Genomic DNA, 23,954 nt, shown 5'->3' with positions numbered 1-23,954 from the left:
TCAGGACAGTGAAAAGAAAGGATTTATAAATAAGCTTTATGCCATCCAGGAAGTGTGTGTCAGTGTCCAGAACATCCTTGATGAAGTGGCTTCCTTTGGAGAAAGGATAAAGAAGTGAGTGTTGGTACATTGGTGCTGAGTTGCTTTCAGATGTGTGTCTTTCCCCAGTCAAGCTGCAAAATGTTACATACTTTGGATGAAGGACAAAATCTTGTTATGATGTATGTACTACAAAAATTGCATCATACTTATTTTACCATTGCTGACATGAATGTACTGTCATTTTCATCAGGACTTTAGAAAGATATCTGATCTAGAACAAAAATAGCAGCACATTTCTGAAGGAAAAATAATATTGAATTATTCTCGACTGAGAAACCCATTCAGATGATCAAATTGCTCTGGGCTCTCCTGGGGGTAGCTAATACTCTATATTATCCTTCCAGACAGTAAGAAGGCTTTTACAACACATCAGTTTGGAAGGCAACTCTTTCTGAAGCCTCTGTTCAGGAAGACCTTAGTTAGATAACCTTAGGGAAGACTGCTTGGACCTCATGTTGAAGGCATGACAAGGATTTGTGAACTTACCTTGAAAGCAATTTTGAAAGAAGGGCAATACTGGCAAAGGGGTGTGGAGAAAGCATTGAAATTCTTTAAAGGTTTGCATGAAGAACAATTGCTGTGACTTTCAAAGATGCAGTAAAGTTTAAGATTCACTGGTCATTTTGTAGGGAGTGGGTTTACATCATATTCTGTATCCATGCATTCATAAACACTTTGGTTCTCTCACTGAAGATTAATTTTGTTCCACTTATAGATCTATATTCTGCCTAGCTGGTGCCTGTTCATTTATTAATTCTGTTCTGTGAAGTTGTTATATTTCTGACTTCTGTTAATTTTTCATTCAGTACATTCAGCTGGACTGTTCCATTCTTAAGCTGGCTGGCCATTGTTGCCCTCTGTGTGTTCACAGTCATCCTGTATTTCATTCCACTGAGATACATTGTCCTTGTCTGGGGTAAGTAAAGCCTTTTTTCCCCTCCAAAGCTGTCTGTGCCACATACAGCAAACTGTTTTTAAGGGATGAGTTATATTGTCTGTAGTTTTCTGTATTTATGATCATGAGGCTACTACATGATGGAAACAGACAGGTTAGTTAGAAATCACAACTGTGTAAAGATTTAGACCCACCTGCAAAATGCATTTTTCTTGTCTGGCATTTTAGACTTCATCATACTATAAACATGTATCCATGAGGACTCTTCATATATCAAACTGTAGCTTTGTCTAGATATTACTCTGATTTATTTTCACCACTTATATAAAAACAGTAGCATTTCAATTTATATAGCATGGTTAGGACAATATGCTTTTTTAGTCCTTTATCAAATGGAAATACAGAGAGGCAGTTTCAGTTTCTACAAACCAGCAATGAGAGGTCACCTTTTAAACACATAGGAAAAACTCACATGTATATTGCACCAGGAGCTACAAAATTTTTTTGCTTGTGTGTTGGTGTATAAGTTTATAGGTTGGTTTTAGATTAACCAGTAGTGGTGAAGTACTGATTAGATTAAGTAGTGAAGGTGCGTAGTGAGTGTATTTTATAGCTTTTATTGTACTTGAGTACAAAATATCTCTCATGAAGTATCTCTCAGATCACAGAAATGAATAGTTAAATACAAATTTTTTGTAATCACAGCCTCCACATAAATTGGTTTCTTTCTACTGATTTAAAAAAGTTACCGAACACCAAACTTGTAAAAATTACTGGTGGAAAATGAAGGCTGGCCCAAGATGTTTTGCTCCCCTGAAGTGAAGGAGAAGATGGTACCATACATTCCACATTTAGAAATGACCAAACCAGTAGTTAAATCTTATTTTAACACTATTGATGGGACAGGATCCTCAGGAGGCAGCAGGATGGCTTAGGGAGCACAGAGGAGGCTCATTGACTTACATATCTCCATCCACTAACTGGATCCAGTAACTCCTCATCACTGCTCCCTAACCTCCAGTATCTCCTGCCTGAGGCAGCTGCCTCACTCTGCCTAATGATAAGGCCAGCCTGGCAGTATGCACAAACATTCTATTGGATAATTTTGAAAGCTTTGTTGACTTTGTTTGTTTAAAATGGCTACCAAGACCTCAGCTGCAAATAGTCAGGAAACATCTATTTGAGAGCTTATGCACTGTTCCAAGGAGAGATGCAGTTATGTAGCAAGTGATCAAGTTGTGGTGTTGGCTATTAAGAACCATGGTAGGCTTAACAGCCCTTGTCAGTAGCTAATACAATTCCACCATGGAACAGTGATATAAATAGTCTAGCAGAACATAGAGAAGAATAGACTAGCAGCTTTTCAGAACTGAAGGGCTTGACAAACGCTCCTCTCTTTCCTAGGACATACATTCCAGTGTTAGAAGGATTCTTCCTTCCTCCCTTGACTGAAAATGACATCACATGATTGTATCAACCAGTGCTAGTTAGTACCTTGCAGCTCTACTTTGAATTAACTGAAGTTTCTGAACTTTAGAAGAGCTTTTAGTTAGTAAAATAATTACTTTGGTTTCTGATGGGGATTGTAAGGCAAAATCAAAATCCCCTATGGTCCAGGAAGAAAATGTAAAGAAGGGTGAGTAACAGGGGTACTAGTCAAGAATGAGTTTACAGCCAATCCTTTGTGTCTATTCTAAGGATCTTACATTGACATTAAAGCTTCAGAATGTATTAACATGAACTATTGTTTTATTTAGGTATCAATAAATTTACAAAGAAGCTCCGAAGTCCATATGCAATCGATAACAATGAACTACTTGATTTCCTTTCCAGAGTTCCTTCAGATGTGCAAGTGGTGTGTATATGTCTTTGATTTAAAACTCATTACATACCATTTCCAGGCAGTGTTAATTTTATAGTTAGTTTTAAAATGTTTTTTCAAATGTTACAAATTTTTTCATTCTTTCACATGACACAAAAAATTCATATATTTGAAAAAAGATAACTTTTTTATATTACTCTGTCATACTGCAGTTCAAATTAATCTTTGCATCTCAAGAGTGCAAAGGAGAAGAGTGTCTAGGTTCCAAAGAACTGCATAGCTAGTTCCACATATCAAATAGCCTGTGTTCTTTGGACAGCATCTCCCCAGGCCACATGGCAAAATGCTTTTGAAACTGAGATAGGTCTTTCAAAAGCATTTTGTGATATGGCACAGGGATCTGCTGTTTAGAGGGGAAAGTAAAAAAAAAAAAAAAAAATCCACTTGTCATGGCCAAACTCTTGTTTGGATTCCAACCACTGTGGCAACAGTAGAGTTATGCCAGGTTGCATTGTACTAAGGACTCCTCTCTTGAAGCGTGCATGGCCTGAGGCAGCAAATAGGGACATGAGATGATGGAAAGCAGAAGACACCAATACATATGCAAAAGCAAATTGCTTTCCCCAGTATATCTTAGTAGCAAAATGGCTGTATGAGATTGCGGCCACCAATTTTTGATGGTGTAAATTTGCTCTGTTGTTCTTTTAACAGTTATTTGCATTATGGGAGAAATTACTTGAATTTAAGACTGCTACATACTCCACACATAAAACATATTTGCAGAAGTATATATATTTTGAACTCTATTTGCAAAGGATATTTCCATTTGACCTGGAGCCAAATTAGCACATATACTCAATGGCTATAGCATTAGTGGAAAGGCACTTGAATACTGCAGTCATGAATACTGGTCCCCAACAAGGTGGGCTACATTATTTTGAGGGTGCCATTATAAGGAATTTCTCCCCATCTCTTTAAAGAAGTTACTGTCATTTTTTGAAGACATACCCTGTGGGAGGGCAGGAAGAGATTTCCTTGAAGTTTGTTTCTCCATGCTGTGTTGTTTCCTCATGATTTTCCTGGTGTTGTTCTTCCTCCTTCCCCTTTATCTGGCAATCCATTGGGTTTTTTGCACTTCAGGTGTAGGGCCCTTATAACTTGCAATATCACTTCGTTTTCCCCAAGAATAATTTCTTGCTCCTTTGCATAGATGGATTTTGAAAAAGAAACTCATCCAGTTGTTGAGTTGAAATTTCTCTCTGAACTTTGTGTTTAAACAGGTGCAATACCAAGAACTGAAACAAGACCCTACCCACAGTCCAAGTAAGAGGAAGAAAAACAATCCTGGCTAGCCAATTCCATGTGCTGGAGAGACCGGCATCTGTTTGAGGGGGGAAATAAAACAAAAAGCCCAACCCAAGGAACATTTCCTCTCTCTACACTTTATTTATTTTGCCTTTTAATCATAATAGGAAAAAGTGTAAATACTGTGCAAAGGGATTTATCAGTGAAAATACACTGTCAGTTGTACAGAACTGTAAAGGAGGTTTCAAATCTAACTTATGCTGAAGCTTTGATAGATGAGAGAGCCACTTATAGAATGAAAGTGAAATGGTAAATGAGAGACACACATGACTGGATAAGCAAAAGATGTGTTAAATTAAGATTTTAATTCATGCTCTGATTAATTTTTAAAAGCTAAACGAAGAGTTATGCATGACCCATCTTTTTATCCAAAGAAGATCTTCACTGTTTTTTTATTATATTTTATACATTTCACCAAAATTACAACACAAAGAAGCCTATTCATACATTTTATCAAAAAATAAATCTACAATTTAGACCCTGCTGCAAATCACCAAACTTTAACAACTGACCAATTTTTGCCTGAAAGCAAGAAAGGTATATATTAAATGCAAATGTCTTACTGGTTCTCCAAAGATTTAAAGAAGTTCTTAACACTTTTATCATTCCACCACAAGACTTTGAAAAAAAAATCCTGTATCTAAAATACTGCCAGGTTTATAACTGATTGCATATCTAACTTTTTATATTGCCACTAATTGTGATTTGTACTTACTTACTAGCCTAATGAACAACTTGTATTTAGTTCAGCAGTAAAGCAAATATTATCAGATTAAAACCATATTGCTTCAGGTGTCAGGTTAGGAACACCTTGTGTGCACATAAAGAATGGTTAATATTTAGGTTTGCATCCTAATTGAAAGGTCATTTTAAAAGCCTTTTCAGCATAACACTTCACCTTTTGCTATGGCAAATGAAAATACAATGTGGGCAGAATTTATATATCTGTTTTATTTATTTTTTTAATTAAGTAATCAGTCCTTCAGATATTTAAGTGCCCTGTTATGTGGAAACCATTTTATAAATTGTGGCAGATATGGAAATATGGTTTACATTTCAAGACATTGCCATTGCATAAAGAGTGACTAGGGATATATACATAAGCTGTGACCTGTAGCGATCTTGAGTTGAGTCTGTACACCTAAGAACCTTATCATATAATCCTTACAAAAAATTTACAGCGGGGTGTGAAAGGACCAAGTAAAGACGAATGGATTTATGCCTTCGGGGTGGGGTGGGGTGGGGTGGGGTGGGGTGGGGGTGGGGGTGGGGAGATGCCATGCCGTTTGTATGTGGCATTCAGACTTGAGTTGTGCTTGCTTACCGAGTTCTATTGCACTACTGTTAAAATAGTACATTTTTCAGAAAGAGAGATGAAGCATTTTATGCACAGGAAAATGTATATACATGAATGTATGTCTAAAGGTATTCTTAAACTGCATTTCTCATGAAAGCTGATTTTGAAAATTATTTTTATCTTAGAAATCCGTTGCTGTTTCTTACAAAAGAACTATTTTGATCTTGCCTATTTATACCACATGCTTGAAAGAATGCCAAATAAGTTCTGTAACTGCAGGGAGGGCTTGACCTGAGCGTGTTCTGGTTATGTAGCCAGGTGATTGTGACTTATTTAATATGCACTTGTATGTAGTTCCCATCTGTTTGTTTTATTGCTGATGAACAATATGCCATTAATGAAGTCAACCTATCAAAGAATCTGTATTGATGTCATTTTTTTTTGTTTTGGTCTGGAATATTTTGTTTACTGTGAAAACGTGCTACATAATATATGAAGACTTTTTCTCTGATTTGTTCAGTTAATACTATCTATCATTCTATGGGTATTTTTTCTTGTACAAAATGCTTACCTAACTTATTTATGCCATTAAACTCATATGACAAACTATTAGTTTTACTGTGTGAAACATTACAGAATAAATGTACAGTATACTTTTTTTCCCCCACAGGATACTCACGAGGGAGAGCGAAACTGTAAGAGCCCGCTCCAATTTCTTTGCTCCCCACCAATTTCATGGGCAAAATCTCTATGCACATTTTGGAATGGATAAGCCATTTCAAGTGATACTGGATACTGCATAGAGAAATGTAATTTCCCCCCCACAAGAAAAATTATGTACACATCAACTCCCTTCCTGAGCCCTTTACCCAGCAGCGGCTACTGAACCATCTAGTCCAGGGGTCTGTTTCCCACAGTTGCCAACCTCTACGAAGTCAAAAGCAGGGCATGTAGACAACATCATTCCTGTGCTGTTCAGCATGTTAAGAAGCATACTGTCTCTATGGATTGAGGGCAGTATCGAAGTCGATACTAATGCTAATGTAAATTCCATTGTGCTAGCATAAGCAACCTCTAGACTTTATCCTCCATTAATTTGACCGGGTTTGCATGATCATGAAGGGGAAAATAAGCTACCGTGGCTTATTTCCATTCCCATGCATGCTGGTCACTTGCTGGGGAGATTTGCATAATTACCCTTGCTAGTGCAGCTTGCCGTGTCGTGCAAACCTGGCAATGGTGGCTTGTTACCATGGTTAACAAGCCACCCAGAACCATCTGTGATCGTGTGAACAGGCTGTTTGTCTAACCCCTTTTCAAACAGTCTAAACTAGTTACTGTTACCACATCTTGTGGCATTGAATTCCATCAATGAATTGTGTGTTGTGTGGAGAAGTGCTTCCTTGTTTGTCCTAAATCTACTATCAACCAAGTCATTGGAAAAAAATTATATCTCCGCTTTCTCCATACCATGGGTAATTTTATACAGTGGTGAGAAAAGGTTTGTGAACCACTTAGGATTGTCACATATTTCCAACCTAGAATGTTACTAGACCTTAATCTAACTCCATAATCCTATATAAATAACAATTGATAACCTTACTAAACAAATTATACACAAACATAATGCTTTTTCAACATTTATTTATCCACTACTGATTCAATATTCAATATCCAGGTGTGAAAAAGTATGTGAATCTTTAGATTCAGTACCTGATGGCACCCCCTTGAGCAGCAATGACTTAAAGTAAATGTTTCCTGTAACTGTTGGTCAGTCTCTCACACTGGTTTTGAGGAATTTTGGCCCATTCACTTACTTTTGCACATACGCTGACTCCTAAGTACTCACTGTTGGCCTAATTTATACGTTGTTTTATTTCACAAGACAATGAATTGGTTAATATAAACCCTACTGAATGTTTAGAAAGGAACTGGTTTTGAATCACAAAGGCTATCATAGTAAAACTATGGAATTTCCCTGATTATCATTAGGGTTCACAAACTTTTTCTCACCACTGTAAACTTATGTTTCTCCTCTCAAGCCATTTTTTTCCCCTAAACTGCCCTCCCCCACACACACACACACACTGCTCTAGCTTTTGGTTTTAAGGAAGGTGCTGTATCCATGTGATTATTTTCTACACTTTCCTCCAACTCTACAATGTTATTTTAGAGAGATGACCAGAACTTCAGATGGTACTCCAATATAAAGGCCATAGCAGCACTGCATGTTCCAGAGAGAATAGGAGAGGGAGATGTGGCGGGGGGTGGGGGGGAGAGGCCTTCCTCTTTGCTGCCACTAGACCCATGTAAGCAAGCGGGAGAGAGGAGCTGGAGAAGTACTGTTGGGGAATCAGCCCAGTTTGGAATCCAACTTCATATTCCCTTATGAGAATCGGCAATATCTCTACATAGCACCAGATAGACAATCATAGCAGGAGCTTAGCTGCTGAGTGAGTACATAAGCTCTGTTTTTTTCCCACTGCGTTTGCTGCCTGAAAACATTTCTTTGTCTCTCACCCCATACATTTTTCTCATGCTGCCACTAATTTTCAAGTTTAGAATCCATACACGAGGGTTTGCATGAGATAACTAATTAATACCAAATTTTCCACAATATTTTCTGTCAGTGACTTGTCTTCAGGCTGTTGCTGTTTTGCTTTGGAAAGGAAACTTCTTTGGGGAATAACCCTGCCTCAAGCTTCAAGTGTTTCAAGATGCTCCTTGTGATCAAATTAATTCTGGAGTGAGCATCTACACCTGTTAGTGTGCTTATTCTGATATCTCACCTCAGGCATGTTTTAAAAGGCATTTGCTTTCAGAACCACATAAAGTTGCTTTGTAGTAGAACAACATCACTGTAAACAATTTTAAATCCATGGAGAGAGGCAAAAGAAACGTGAAGCATGTTTAGATTTTAAAAATCAAATTTTTAAGTTTATATTTCAGGTGTTTTCATCTGTAAGGCCGACCACCTGCTTACTTGATCCTTGCCCATCTTGGCTCTTTATGGGCTGCAGAGAGAGACTGGGTGAGGGGATCAGGGCGGTGGTGAATGCCTCCCTTGAGGAGGGAGTGATGCCATCAGCCCTCAAGGAGGCAGTGATAAGACCGCTCTTAAAGAAGCCCTCCTTGGATCCTCAAGTTCTGAACAACTTTCGCCCAGTCTCAAATCTGCCATTTTGGGGCAAGGTGATTGAGCGGTTGGTGGCGATGCAGTTGAAGGCACACTTGGAAGAAACTGATTATCTAGACCCGTTTCAGTCGGGCTTCAGGCTTGGGCATGGGACAGAAATGGCCTTGGTCACCTTGGTAGATGATATGAGGAGGGCTCTGGATAGGGGTGAATGCTCCTTCCTTGTTCTCCTCGACCTCTCAGCGGCTTTTGATACCGTTGACCACGGTATCCTCCTGGACCGCCTGGAGGGGTTGGGCATTGGAGACACTGTATTGCGGTGGTTCCGGTCCTTCCTCTCCGGCAGGTACCAGAGGGTAGCACTGGGAGAGGAGGTTTCGGACCCGTGGCCACTCACTTGTGGGGTGCCACAGGGTTCCATCCTCTCCCCGATGCTATTTAACATCTATGTGAAGCTGCTGGGGGCTATCATCAGGAGGTTTGGGGTGCGGTGTCATCAATATGCGGATGACACACAGCTCTACCTCTTGTTCAAATCTTCACCAAGGTTGGCCATAGAATCCCTGTCTAAATGTCTGGAGATGGTGAGTAGCTGGATGGGGAGGAATAAGCTGAAGCTGAACCCTGACAAGACCGAGGTACTTTTGGTGGAAGACAAGAGGCTGGGGGATGTTGACCTGGTGTTGAATGGGGTATGGCTACCTTGAAAGACCAGGTCTGCAGCCTGGAGGTCATTTTGGACTCCCAGCTGTCCATGGAGGCTGAAGTGTCAGCTGTGAGCTGGACAGTGCTGTACCAACTCCATCTGATACGGCGGCTGCGCCCCTTTCTTCCCGACCATCTGCTCCCATCGTTAGTGCATGCCCTGGTCTCCTCTCGTTTAGACTACTGTCATGCGCTCTACGTGGGGTTACCCTTGAAGATGGTTCAGAAGCTTCAGCTGGTACAGAACGCGGCGGCTCGCCTGATTAAAGGCAGCCGCCGGCGAGATCACATCACTCCAGTGCTGAAGGAGTTGCACTGGTTACCAGTTGTTTTCCGGGCCAAATTCAAGGTGTTGGTTTTGACCTTTACAACCCTATATGGTTCCAGCCCAGCCTATCTCCAGGAGCGCGTCCAGCAACACCAGACAGGCCGCTTAACAAGATCAGCCTCAGATGGCCTTCTCTCTGTCCCATCAGCCAGGACAGCTAGACTAGTGGGGACAAGGGAGAGGGCCTTTTCTGTGGTGGCCCCCACTCTGCGGAACTCCCTCCCTAGGGAACTCCACCATGCCCCCTCTTTAATGAGTTTCCGTCATGCATGAAAAACGTGGTTGTTCAGGCAGGCATTTGGGGTTGGTTAGGGTATTTTAGAAAACGTTTTTATTGTAGAATTTTATTGTTTTAAACTGTTTTATTATACGCTGTACATCACCCAGAGTGGCTGGGTGACCAGCCAGATGGGCGATTAATAAATTTAATAATAAAATAAATTTAATAATAAAATAAAAATCTCATTGAATGAAGAATATGTTCATTTTTGTTGATGTTCCATTCATAACTATGATTTGGAATGCAGAAAAATATATATTTGGGATGATTGGATTAGATCCAGATTATGGAATGTGCAATGCGGTTGACAGAAATGGACTTCCCCAACCCTCTTTCTCACAGAAGCCCCCTACAAATGCTACATAGAAGATTAGGGGACCCTGCTGAGTCAGGTAGGCTGTGTTGTGGGAGGAAGAGGGGTATCAGGTGGTGGCACCTTCCATGAGCAGAGCCTCACTCACAGAAGGTGCCTCTGCCTGTTAGTTAGTTAGTTAGTTAGTTAGTTAGTTAGTTAGTTGTTAATGAATTACATTTCTATACCGGCCAATAATCGAAGCTCTCTGGACAGTTCACAAAAACTAAAATCGCAAGGTACAGCATAAAAACAATATAAAATATGAGAGCTTAAAACTACAGTACAGTATATTGGGGGGGTCCCTACTTTCCCCTTCAGTCCCCCTCCCCACAGCCTACCCCTATTCAGCAGGCTTCCCCAACTCTCCGGGTAGCATTTTTGGGGAGCTGGAGGGGCTGCTGTGGGGAGAAGGTGGGGAATGCTGCTTCTTCCAGCCCTGTAGTAGACACCTAAATCTGGATCCAACCCATTTTGTTTTTTCTAATTTAGTTGAATGGCAATCACACTTGTAAGCTTGGCTGTTTGGTACAGTTTGGGTGGCTCTTTGGTACAGTTCATTCTGAAACCATCCTTTGCAGCCTGGTATTTAAGTATTTTTACTTGGAAGGAAATCCTGCTAAGTTCATGACTAGTAATTGCTGAGGTAAATACAATGGATAGGCTGCAATCCTGCTCCCTCCATATGTCGGAAGCAGAACATGGAGACACACATCCCAGCGTAATTCGTATGCCCGACATCATGCCATCCCAGTACTGCTGTGTCGAGTGCTCTATCAGACCGTTCAAGTCAAGGCCCTTGCACACCTCAACTATCTTGTGGAACTTGGAAGGAGCAAGCTACTAGATGTTCTAAGGTCAGGTGCAGGGGGAAGCAAAGCTTGGCTGGTAGTTAACAGCTGGTGCTCAGCAGCATCTCTGACACAGTGGCGATGTGCTGCAGAAAGAAAATAATGCTGAGTTTCTAGAAAGAGCCCTTCCCCCAGTCAGCACGAGGGTGGCCACTTGTGAATCACCAAAAAAGAGGAGACCAATCTGCATATAATTTGCAAATGCTAATTTATATTTATAAATGAAATTTTAGAAATAATATAATTTAAGTAGAAATACAGTGTATCTCATAGTGTGGATGACTGTGAGCTGCGTGCCTTGCTCCGTCTGCCAGCTACATGCTGTTGATGAGCAATTTCAAGTCCCAGCTCTTCCTTCTGATGGTTCTTTATCTTTCAACTAGACTTGGAATGGACTGCCCTTCAAATAGAGGATGCCTTCAAATAAAGGACTGTACTCTGTAAAAGAGGACACCAGACCATCAGCACGTGTTTCACCTTTCCAGGCAATGTGTGGCTCTTCTTTGTCACAAAGAACTGTCTTGCTTTAACATTTATTAACATTTAACATAATTAGTGCTGGTGTGTAGAAATACTAATTGGGATGTTGTGAATGTTCAAGCTGGGGATACTTGCAAAACCTTCAAGTGGGTTAAGCGAGGCTTTGCCCTTCCCCTGCCTGCAACCCAAGAACATGCCTCTGGGAAAGAGGTAGCAGGTGATCCTTACATCCCAGTGGAGGATCTTTGCCTGGCTGGGATTAGGGCTACCAGTTCCAGAATCCCTGTCAAGAGACGGACTAGGCACAACATTTCTGCCAGGTATTCAGAAACTGGGCGTTCCAGTACTTGGCAAGAAAAGTGGCTCTGCAGAGGCCTGGAAGTGTCCGCTGCTGCCTTCCCCAAGCCAAAGGTAGGCTATTGGGTTTGGGGGCCATGGTAGCAGAGGCAGGCCCTTTGAGAGTGAATGCTTTCAAACCATTTGCAAACCTTGGTTTGGGATGCTTGCGAAAGCTGGACCATTTTCAGGGCAAATAGTGGGATACTTTTGCATCCCTATTCATTAACCCTTTTAACAATGGAAAGCACTTAGAATACTTGACATAGCTGTTTTGTATTTGGGATCCAGTTCAGCTGGTTGGTTCAATTTAAGAAATGTCAATAAACATATACCATTCCCATCCACTTTTGCAATGGACACACATAGCCTTAGGAGGTCGGGGCAGAGATTATAATCCTGATTAACATCCTGTCATATTTTTGTAGACATTTGTGATTTATAAATCCTTCAAATTTATAGGCCAGACATAGAACTGTTCAGTGAAAAAAGAAAACACTTCACTTGAAACATGAAAGCATGGCAAGTAACTAGAAATGTGTTTGAACTAGAAATCAAAACAGAAAACTGAAACAAAAAATATTAACAAACTCTGCCTTCCTCTATGGCAGGGGAGTTGAACCTTTCAGCCAGACGGGCAATCTCCATTCTGGGAAAGCTCTCAGGGGCTGCATTCCAGTGATGGGTGAGGCCAAAATCCACCCTCCCCCCCCCCGCATATTTTAGCTTAAAGCGCTTACTGCCAGTAACTAAGCCTTAGGAGAGGCATTTCAACCTTTTAGGAGGCGGGGGGGGGGGACATCACAAAAGCTAAGGAACAAGCAAAAGTTAGTCAGGGGAAAGAGGCCTGCGGGGGTTACCATTTGAGTCTGAGGTTCTGCACCCCTGTTCTATGATTTCTGAGCAGATGATAATGACGATCAACTTTTGTGTAGCACTTTAAAGTGTTCAAAATGCTTCACATGAATTATGTAGTTATGATCCTTATGACAACCTTGTAAGATAACTTAGCATTTTTATCCATACTGGGTGGGGGTGGGGGTGGCTGAGGCTTAGAGGGAGTGGCTTGCTGAAGGCCAACTAGTAAGTTTATGGAACTACTTGCATCATGGGAACCAGGAACTGTGCCCTCAACATCTGTTCCGGAGGGCTGAGCACCAGCACAGAGGGCTGCAGCAGGGAGGAGAGAGGAGAAAGTTCTGTTGCACTAGTTCCACTAACATGACACTGGACGTAACCCATTGGTTTTTTAACTGAAAATTAGTCCACAAACAGTGCTGTGGTTTGAAGAGGCATGTTGCATGCATTGAGACAGAACACCTTTAAACCCAAAATTGAATGATTGAATATGCTGTCACCGATGCATACTAAGTATAAATATACACATTTCTGCCACTGCTTACCTTAGCCATTAGATGTGGCAGCTTTTTGTTTTGCATATTATATTTGTAGGCAAAATGTCACAAGGTGTTAGTGAAATGCTCACGCTACAGCGATACAAGTAAGAACTAAAGCTACAACTCTCTTGTAGAGTCAAAGTGTTGTAACTGTTGTGCTTCATTCTGTCATCTCACTATTAAAACATAAAAGGTGATTTAACGCTCAGGCTAAGATCTAGGAAAGTCCCAGGAAATTCAAAGTCAAGCTTGGAAACTTGTCTGGAACCAATGTTGTTTTAATTTTTAATTGGTTAATTCTGCATCCTTAAACACTGGAAATGGCCATCTGGGTGAACACCCCTCCTTCAAATAGATGTCAGGTACCATCACACCACCATTTCTTGCATGGTAGCTCTAATAGGGTGGGAAACTAATTATCAGTAGCCTTCAGACACGCAGTGAGCCCAGAAGTACTGTTCTCCACCCCAAACTTTCAAAGATTTGTAAGCAGTGGTTGGAACATGAGAATCCTCAGCTCACCCCATGGTCAAAGGGAGACTCTTCTTCCCCATTTTGCTTTGCTGCAGTCTATCTTAAATGTGGGGTGGGGGATATTTAGCCAGGGATGTGCATCAAATTACTTGATCTGTGAGAAAGCCAGTGTGGTGTAGTCATTAGAGTGTTGGACTAGGGCTCAGGAGACCTGGGTTCTACTTCCCCCTTGGCCATGAACTTCACTGAGTGACTTGGGCCAGTCACCAACTCTCAGCCTAACCTACCTTGCAGGGTTGCTCTGAGATAAAATGGAGAAGGAGGATCCTGTAAACTTCCCTGGGTTCTTTGCAAGAGGAAAAGGGGTGGGATAGAAGTGTGATAATGAATAAATGACATCCTGCAAAGTGGTAAAGAGTATGGGCTGGATCCTGAGTGGTGTTCCATTGCTGGTAACATCTCCTGAGCAGAGTTCCTCTCAGAATGCTCCTGCAGATAGAAAGCAGGGGACAAGGCAATTTTCATTGGTTTTCCCCTTGCCCTGCAGCCCACAGAGAGACTTCCCCATCTGTTCTAGAGGGTTCCCCAAATCTCCAGAGCAGATTTGCAGGGGGGCATAGGAGGAGGAATCCCCATTCCACCAGCTGAATTCTTCCACTGGATCAGAAGCCTTCCACAGATGGAAGGAGCCCCTTCCATCTGCAGGAGGCATATATCCTGGGTTTAGCCCAATGTTACCAGTGGCAATTTACCACAGATCTGTTTCTAATCAGAAATCCAGGGAAGCAGTTGGCAGGATGTCACACTGGCAACCAGTTTATGTAGCCAGTGGTGGCATTGCATGAAGGAAATGGTTGTCTGTGGGCTCCTTCACACAGCTCTTTTATGCTACTATTGAGATTGTTCACTCACAGAAGTTTGCCAGGCCCTTTAGATGACTTCGTGAACCTCCAGGGCATCTTCTGCACTAAATTACCTTTGTTCCCTTTTTAAATAGATCGAAGATAATGAGCCATTAAATTACACTGCTTGTGTTCCATTTGAGTTCCCTCTGTGAAAAGAGGAAAAGCAACAAGAAGAGGAGGGGAAGAGAAGGGAAGAAGAAGGGGCAAAGGGGACAGGGGAAAGGAAGCATGTGTAAAGGGAATTCATTTTGATCCTGCATTTAAAACGGAAGCAGAAAGCCCCCTTTTAAATGCAGGATTTTAGGCTGGTGTAGAGATGCTCTGTATTTGCTGTTCAGCACATTCCTAGCTGTGAACTCTCTGTTATCGATTTGCACAATTGCAATTGTATCAGTCACAGATTCTGTTTGCTTTTAGAATTTGTGATTGCTGAAAGGCTGATCCCGACAATTCCCATCCTGCGAGCCAACCTTCCTGGACCACGTGCCCTCCAGATGGGTGAGACTGCAACTCACCTCATTTCCAGCCAGCATGGCTAAATAGTGGAAATTACGGTCTGCTTGGGAGAAATTGAAAAGTTCCCTAGATTAAAAAGGACAAAGACAATAACTAATTTCCTAAGGCTCTCACAGCATTGCATGCTTACAGTAAGTAGTCCCAAGTAGCTACAATGTCGCCACATACTGTTGAAATTCATCTCCCTTAACCCTTGTTAGTGGCGAAGGAGGCTTTTATTTCAGGGTATGCCTAGAAAAAAAAATCTACAGCCATGGGAGCTAGTATGAAATGAAAAATTAATAAAATGAGATGAATCCAGCCCACCTGGTTATAAAGCTGCTTTTGGGATATAATTTCCCTCCTCCATTATGGATTTGGGAAGCATGATATCGCCTGGCTTTGAAAAGACTGTAAACCAGCAGCTTTATTAGTGGTTGGAACTTGCTATAGGCAAACACGTTAGTAATATTTCAAAGGCTTGTTTCCTAGACCTGCTACTGCTTTCAGTACCACATCTTTTGAAAAGATGTTCCACATCTTTTCAAAAGCATTTTTATGGATTTGTCCAGGATAAAAAAATCTTAATTTAATAACAGGAGTGAACTCCCTATAAATACATCCATTGCAGAGCCTTTGATAAGTGTACTCAGTCATTTAATCTTATCAATTCCCTCCCTTCTTTTTGTGTTGAGCATGAAAAGGCACATCAGGGAACAAGCAATTCTTCATGTTCCATGAACACTCCTAAAATCATAAGGGGTTGATAGAGAAGATATGTTACGTTATCATCAATCCACATGGTATCCATATGAAAAAAAATGTTCCATCTTTAGCAGTTTAAGAGCCATTATAGATAGCATATCCCACACAGAGAGAAGGTCTGCCTTGTAAAGGCTTAAACTAATGATTGGCTGACCACATCAAACTGACGCATCACATTTATTCTTCTAGGAGAGTTTAGCATGTAACAGAAGAATTTTAGGACATTTCAGATAATGCAATAAAGCCTCATTATAAAAGGCCCATAAGGATCAGAGTTGTTTCTGTAACATAGCCTAACTGTGAAGCAGAAAATATAAGCTACTGTATGGATGAATGTGGAACTCAGCATGGCCAGAAAAGTCACCAATAATTAAAACTTGAAAATAATACTTTCAACACAGCTTGGTTTAAAGATTCTGATAAGCACTTGTTCACTTAAGCAAGAACTTTAAGCTGAGGTATTGACTTAGACAGCAACATTAAGAGCATTATGATGTGGTTCACGTTGAGTATATGTAACCACAGAGGGAAGTTCAATTCAATTAAAGCACTGCTTAAATAAATAAAATAGAATAAAATAAAAAGATCTTAACAAATCAATTTTCCTGAACAGAAAGATTTTATGTTCTATAATTTCAACTCCACCAAGGAAACAATATATTTTAACTGGTGTAGACTTCTTATAATTCAATTTTAGGGGACAGTCTTACACATAATAGATTAACATTGCCATTTAAAATCTTGTGAAGTTTAGGACAGAGAACTGATTTGGGAAATGGGCTGGAATCCTGAGTGCTTGAGGTTCATCAGGGACTGCTGATTGTATTATAATACAAATTATATTTTTTGTGCTGTACAGTAGCAGGACTACTTCAAATCAAGGTTTCCTAACCTGGAGGTCTCCAGATGTCTTGGACTACAACTTTTAGCATCAGCTGGGGGGATGCTAAGCTTTGTAGTCCAACACATCTGGAGGGCACCAGATTGGGGAAGGCTGCTGTAGACTAGTGGTAACAATCCTTTGAATCATCATATTAAGCAAATGGCCTAGCAGTTTAACAACCTGTTCCTATATTCTGCTGCACAGTAGGTCACTGAGCCAGTGCACCAACTCTGAAACTATGACTGTCTGCTCTCCTTGTTTTCATATCTTGTGACCTACCTTGGGAGGGCTAACCCTGAAGGTTGGCCAAGAAATAAGTAATGACCCAGCCGTGCCTATTGTCCTGGCAGATCTTTATGTTACATCCTAAGCGCTGCTGAAGCAACTCTAGGATGCTTATAGTCTCAGTGCAACTTTGTACTTGCCAGGCCTCCCACCTGCAAGCATGGAAACCCCCACAACCCTTCCCTCTCCAGCATCAGCATTCTGACCTCAGGGCAATAGGGGGAGTGTCAGGGCTGGAATGGGGGAAGGCTTAGATCCACTGGATTCAAAGCCCTGCTGTTCCCCCAGCAGACCCCAGACTGGCAGCAAAACTGCCATCCCTGGAGCTGGTGTAGTTAATTTCCCACCACTGAAACCGATAGGAGATGCTGAGGAAAGGAATTCTGATGAGGACACGGTGCAAGCCCAGCATGGTATTGGAAAAGCCTGTTTGTCCTCCTTGACAGAGGGTCGGGAGGGGGTTAACTTTCCTAATGAGTTGTAACTAACTAGTACTTTGGCCTTAGGCTTCTCATCTCAGTATGAATTATCTCTCTGATCTTAATGATATAGGGTTGGATACAAATGTTTTAAATAAATAAAATAAATAAAAAGTATATCTAACAACTAAAATGCTTTTAAGAACATAGATCATAAGAACAGCCATGCTGGATCAGACAAGGGTCCATCTAGTCCAGCATTCTGTTCACACAGCGGCAAACCAGCTGCCCACCGGAAACCCACAAGCAGGACATGAGTGCAACAGCACCTTCCTGCCCATGTTCCCCAGCACCTGATGTACATAGGCATACTGCATGATATTGGAGTTACCATCTAGACATCAGGACTAGCAGCCATCAATAGCCTTCTCCTGCATGAATTTGTCCAGTCCCATCATTATGTGTTATGGTAGCAAATTCAATAAGTGCTTTCCACTTTTCAGTGGATTCTGTTTATTAAGTTAGCAGTAATCATGCAGAGAATTGAGAAGTTTCAACCCTGGTGCTAGAACAGCTTTCCCCAATTTGGTGGCCTCCAGATGTGTTGGACTACAACTCCCAGCATTCCCAAACTAGCATGGCTGGGCGATGTTGGGAGGTGTAGTCCAATGCATCTGGAGGCCACTAGACTGGTGAAGGCTGTGCTAGAAACACTGGGTGGGTTGGATCCAACATCTAACTCTGATGGAGTAAGGCTTTCTCCTTTGGAAGACCTTGTCCATTATACTGGCTTTGCAGCTTATTATAAACTTTCTTGCCATTTCAAACCTAAGCCAGGTTTCATGATCAGATAGCACAGATGTAGTCATAACCTGTCAGGTTCCTAATTTTTTTTTTTTTGTAAAATACTTGAAAAAAGAATGCTGTAACTGCTAGAAAGCATTTAAATGGCATTAAAGGTTATACTAATTAGAGTGAGTAGCTGTGAAAACTGCAAAAATTCTCAAAAGCTAAAGGCAGTTTAAACCCAGTCCTCATAATATAAAGGATTTTAACAGTTTTTCATCTCAGGCACACCTTGTAGTTTGTAATGGCAAAAAAGTGTAAAGAGTAATAATTTTGTTTAATGGGCAAAAATGAGACTTTTACCTGAAACCGTTGGTGTGAGCAGCAACTTTGAGTTTCTGTTACTGTTGTTAATGGTGGAGCATGTGGTATAGCCCCCTCAGGTCAACCATTTGCTATCAGCAGGCAACTCACTTACTACAAACATACTGAATTCAAAATTTATCTAATAGCAAATGAAAAAGCTGTTGAGCTGAATGGATTGGGGGTTTTGGACAGCCCCCTTTTGGGTAGGGTGGGGCACCAGAAGAGGAAACATGAAGTACGAGGGAGGGATGGGATCCTGAGCCAGGTGGTGCGGTCCTTCACTAGCAGCCAAGACCTGGCTATGCTGAATGGCCCTGTCAGCAGCCTTCACTGATCGGTGTCAGATTTATAAGGGTGGAAATATAGGAAAGCACGGAAGGTGTTGTATACGAGCACAAACTTATTGGTCCATCCAGCCCGGAATTGTCTGCGCTGGTACAGCTCTTTCATAGCATTTTACTTGTTCCTTTTAAGTGGGGGTGCTGGAAAGTGACTTTTGGGCCTTCTGTATGCAAAGTATATATGGAATTGTAGTCCTCCTTCCATTGGGGGGCTGCATCCCAATATGATTTGGGAAGAAGGCTGTTCGAAGAGCTGCTGCTGTGTTCTTACATTTCCAGGGGTGGCTTTGGAAAAGTTACAGCAGGATCACGTTGTCATCCTCTTCCAATGCTAGTATATGATTACAAACCCTAAGTCATCAATCTGCATGCAGGCTAGATAGAGCAGCAGGTTTGGATGCATGACTGCTTGGAAGAATCTCACATTCACCCCTAGAAAAAGCTGACTGGTGTTGGGTTGGGGGCTCAGATTACAGCATGAATTTGGAAGCACTGGGCTGAGGAAAAGTGCCTCCCTTGCTTGAAAATGCCTCCTCATATGAACATTAACCACCTTTCATGACTCTGACCATGTCATGCCCCTCCTTAATCCCTACACTGGCTTCCTATCTACTTCCAGCGTCTGCACATGATTCTCAAAATAACTCCATAGCCTACTCTCTCAGCTTTTACATCCCAACACATCCCTTCATCCAGCACCTCAGTCATCCCAAGGTCTTCCATCCACTTCCCAAAACTACTCTGCCCTTTCTCTATGCTTTGAACTACCTGCCAGAATGCCCCCGTGCAAGCCTTCCTTCAAATTCCTCCTTAAAACACACCTTTTGGAACTATCCCTTGGTCCCACTACGCTATTTCAGGGATAGGCAACCTGGCGCCTGCCAGATGCTTTTGGACAACTGCTCTAATAATCCCCAGCCACCATGGCCAATGGTCAGTTTATGAGAGTTGTACTCCAAAGCACTTGGAGGGCACGAGGTTGTCCACCCCTCCCCTATTGTAACAGCCAAATACATGTAGTTGTAATTCTTCCCCTTTCTCATCTATTTCCCATCTATGCAAGCCCCCTTGGGGCAGGGACATGTCAAATCCGTTATTTGTAAAGCACCAAGTACCTAGATGACACCAGATAATGATTGAAGGTTTCCAGGCTGCGAACTGATTCTCCATCTCACTGCATCCTAGCTTGCTAAAAAGCTGTAAGGGCAATCAGTGAACTAAGTGTGAAGAATTCAAGTGTTGGAGTGGAAGTGGCTTCTTTTAGATTTGCCCCTTTGGGGGAATAGGAGGAAGACCCTGCAGGCCAGTGGAAGGAAGCCATAAATTTCAACCATTATATATTGTCAACAGAACTGTTTTTATCCAAGGCAACACCTTCTGTAAACTTGCCAACTAAAATCATTTATGTAAACTTACTTTACTAGTTTTAGTATTAAGCTTATATTTAAGTCCAACACCTCTGACATTAGTGAACTACTTTGGGGGAGGGGTGTGTGTGTGTGCATGCATATGTCTGCAAGAAAAAAGGAAGTCAGTGCGATTACCATTTGCCATCACTTTATTGCAGAGACAAGGACGGAAGGAGCAATCCCATGCAGATAGATGGCCGCCTCCGAACTTGGAGGTGACCACCTATCCAATGTATGGCAGGAAGAGCACAGAGGGGATCGTCTCCTCCATGCTCCAGCTGCTCTGCATTTGCAGCTAGATGGCCAATTTTGGCTGTCTAGCAGCGGGATGTCAGAGCGTGGGGTGGGGAGGCTGGACGACACATAGGAAATATCGTACCAGCACTTACTCCCCACCCCCGGGAACACCCGTTTCCCCCGCTCTGAGCTGCTCTTACGAGAGTGGGGACGATCCACACCGCCTACAAGGCGGTGGGGGAGGGGTAGGGAGGAGGTTCTCCTTGGCGCATGGGCTCCAAGGTCGGTTCCTGGAAACCAATCAATCCTATAGCCATCTAGCCGCTGCCTAGTTGCCATTGGATTGCGCCCTTGATGTCTAATCCACCCTTCTCACACTTCGTCAACTTTGTATGGGAGAAGTAGACCATAGCCCTGGGCTGAAGTTGGACATAAAATATCCACAAAATCTGACAATATTGGAAGCTAGTAAATGTTTATAATTAACATCCAAACCAATGAATGAAATGAAATTAGTGAACCACTGTTGGGAGCTTATTAAACAATTGATTTTTAGAAATGTAGTTCACATTTCTTTTAAAAAGATGCATCTGCTTGAATGCCACTGGGAGGAATGACTTACTGCACAAGAGATTTTTCCATACAATTATTCATTTATTTTACTCTAATATTAATCACATTGTAAAGAAAAACACAATCTTTACAAAGTATTATATAAGCTTTGTTTCCACTGCTGTAGTAACCAGAGGTAGCCAAACCAACTATAGTTAGTGAGAATAAGCCCGGATTACATCATGGTGTCAGATCCTGGCTTGTTCTGAAAATGTAATTTAAACCACAATTCCTTGAGTTCAGACATCATGGAGAGCTGTGATCACTATGTAGCAGATGCTTCTGATATCCTCCTCTGGTATGCAAAATAGAGGGGACGGGTGAGTATTTATGCCTGATGCTCACTGAAGCTTGTTCACATAGTGGCAAACCATAATTTCCTGTTATGGCTAAACTGAGCCAATGTAGTCTTCACCATTTCCCTTGTGGGAAAGAGTACATCTACCAGGCATTGATATTACCACTAAATGTTGAGGCCAATGAACATGACTGACTATCAGTTCTAGGCAAGCCAGGTTAGTTTGGAAGTTTGTTGGCCAAATAAAGGCTAGACGTCTGAATTGTCATTGAAATGTGTTGTAGTGTTGCTGTAAAAGCTTGTTTCTCTTCTTCTGGGCCATTTTTAAGATCCTCAATAGTTTTCTGAAGATACCTTGGGAGATTTTGAAAGGTTTCAAGCTCTCTAGCATAAAGATCTATAAACCAATGGCTAGAAGAGCTAGTATTAAACTTACAACAACCAGCTGACACCAGGAATGGATTTGAGTAGCCTAACTTTTTAAGTGTTACAGAAAGAGGTCTAAATAAGTTATATACAGAACAAAAGTTTAGCAACATCTTGCAAAACAAAACAGTCCAAATTTCTTTCTGATTATAGAAACTGTTTCCCACTCGAGCATGAAAGTCCTCAACTGTCTCTTCTAACTTTGCAACATGCAAAAGATGTTGCTTAGTTGTTTCACTCTTTATGAGATCAAGTGGCAGGTTTCCCTCAGAATCTTTTTGCTGTAGCAATACTGGTCCTGCAGAAGAAACAAAAAATTAAAATAGGGAAAATATGTTCAGTAAGTGGCTTAAACCTAAAACTGTAAGTGGTTGGGGGTTCTGAAGTATTTACAGGTCCGTCTGCAACTTTAAAAATTTGTGACATGATAAAGAGGTCATATTTTAAATAATGTAGGGTTGGATCCAGATCTAAGCATGTATATCTGGTCTTGTGGAAGCGGACTTCCTCTCCTCTCCTCTCCTCCCTACAGGAGCTTCTCCTGAAAAGCTACACAGAGGGTTGGGGGATCCTAGTGAATGAGAGTTGGGGGGACCTTAGGTATTCACACCGAGGATCTGGTTCGGACTGGAGGCTATCTGCATATTGATACTCTACCACACTGTATCAGGATTCCTGCCTCCCACAACTGCATGTATGAACCAGGGCTTCATTTCTCAAGTTCAGACAAACAGCGTAATCTTTTCTCAATGAATCTGAACAAAGCCCTTATTCTGTGCAAGGTCAACATAATTACACTTGACTAAGAGCTTTTGATCTCATAAAACACCTACACAGTCACAGTAAACACAAATAATTTCTTTGCTTCTAGTAAGTACATTACAGAGAACAGGAAAACATGCTAGACACACCCACCACAATTCAGCAACTGTTTCAAGGATGAGGTCTGTATACACAGAAAGCAAATGTGCTTGACTAAACACCTAAAACCTGCATCCAGCACCTAAGCGCTCATAGCCCTCTACTAATGCAAGTGTAATCAGCACTAGCCTATTCAGGAAAAAATCTATCTATTTAGATCATGCTGGATTAGAGGCCACACTACAACAAGGCGTAGTTTTCTTAGCAGATGCAAAAAGAATTTGCAATCATGTGCAATGTATGTTAAACTGAAATGCTTTACTTACTGGGCAGGAAAAATATGTTAAAATGACATATGGGGGTTGGGGAAGAGACTATTAGCTTACTTTTGGAAAAGTAAACTGAGAACACCAGGGAGAACCAAATTCAAGTCACCACTCAGTCACTAGGTGATCCTGGGCCAATCACCATTTCTTAGCCTAACCTATCGGATGGCGTTGTTGTGAGATTAAAGGAGGACCATGTATGCCACCTTGAGCATTTTTAGAGGAAGGATAGGATAGCAATGTAATAAGATTGAGATTTATTAGTGTGGCTTGCACAACATACTAAAGAAAAATAAATGGTAGTTTTGCAAGGCAGATATTACATTATAGTATCATTTCTAAAAAAACTAAAACGGAGGAGAAAGTAGAGATGGCATGTGAATTAGGAGAAAGTGCTGAAGGACTCTCTAAAGCATAGTTAGTTACCAAACATGAGTAATTCTACACGGAATGTGCAACACAGTTCCTGTCATGCTGCTGTCAAACTGTGTGACAGGCCAAAACCTGGCATGTGACAGCAAAGATAAGTCTGCACACACAGCCTGAACAGTTGCCAGAAGACCTTGATGAATGAAAGTGCAAGTAGATCCTCTCCCCTAGGACAAGGGGATCATCCACTGGCCATTCTTCACCGACACCCAGGAAAAATGCACATCTGTCAGTGTAATGCCACATTCTATTGAAGACTTGGACTTGCTGTAATATTGGCTCTTGCATCAC

The 23,954-nt window shown here is 41.5% G+C and overlaps 2 protein-coding genes across 16 annotated transcripts in view; one reads left to right on the top strand and one right to left on the bottom strand.

Annotated features, from left to right (window-relative positions):
• The window catches only part of MCTP1 (multiple C2 and transmembrane domain containing 1), a 273,863-nt gene extending 265,093 nt beyond the window's left edge, over positions 1-8,770 (top strand). For 6 of the 9 annotated variants that reach the window (XM_084833774.1, XM_084833776.1, XM_084833775.1 and 3 more), the window contains 4 exons: positions 5-114; positions 909-1,018; positions 2,755-2,852; positions 4,100-8,770. In XM_084833774.1, coding sequence (XP_084689900.1) covers positions 5-114; positions 909-1,018; positions 2,755-2,852; positions 4,100-4,171 — 390 coding nt within the window. In that variant the 3' untranslated portion in view covers positions 4,172-8,770. Of the gene's footprint in view, positions 1-4; positions 115-908; positions 1,019-2,754; positions 2,853-4,099 lie in introns of those variants that run through there. The other 3 variants (XR_014787670.1, XR_014787671.1, XR_014787672.1) reach the window with 3 other exon arrangements.
• A 9,665-nt stretch (positions 8,771-18,435) lies between these two features.
• SLF1 (SMC5/6 complex localization factor 1) overlaps positions 18,436-23,954 on the bottom strand; it is a 43,109-nt gene continuing 37,590 nt past the window's right edge. For 3 of the 7 annotated variants that reach the window (XM_084833763.1, XM_084833762.1, XM_084833765.1), the window contains exon 17: positions 18,437-22,345. In XM_084833763.1, coding sequence (XP_084689889.1) covers positions 21,840-22,345 — 506 coding nt within the window. In that variant the 3' untranslated portion in view covers positions 18,437-21,839. Of the gene's footprint in view, positions 22,346-23,954 lie in introns of all 7 variants that reach the window. The other 4 variants (XM_084833761.1, XM_084833760.1, XM_084833759.1 and 1 more) reach the window with 2 other exon arrangements.

The sequence above is a fragment of the Heloderma suspectum genome, chromosome 2, assembly GCF_057233095.1.
Source record: "Heloderma suspectum isolate Gila_16-S chromosome 2, 16-S_ref, whole genome shotgun sequence".
Classification (NCBI taxonomy): domain Eukaryota; kingdom Metazoa; phylum Chordata; class Lepidosauria; order Squamata; family Helodermatidae; genus Heloderma; species Heloderma suspectum.
Note: the sequence above shows the minus strand (reverse complement) of the source record. Positions and strands in the feature narration are given on the sequence as shown.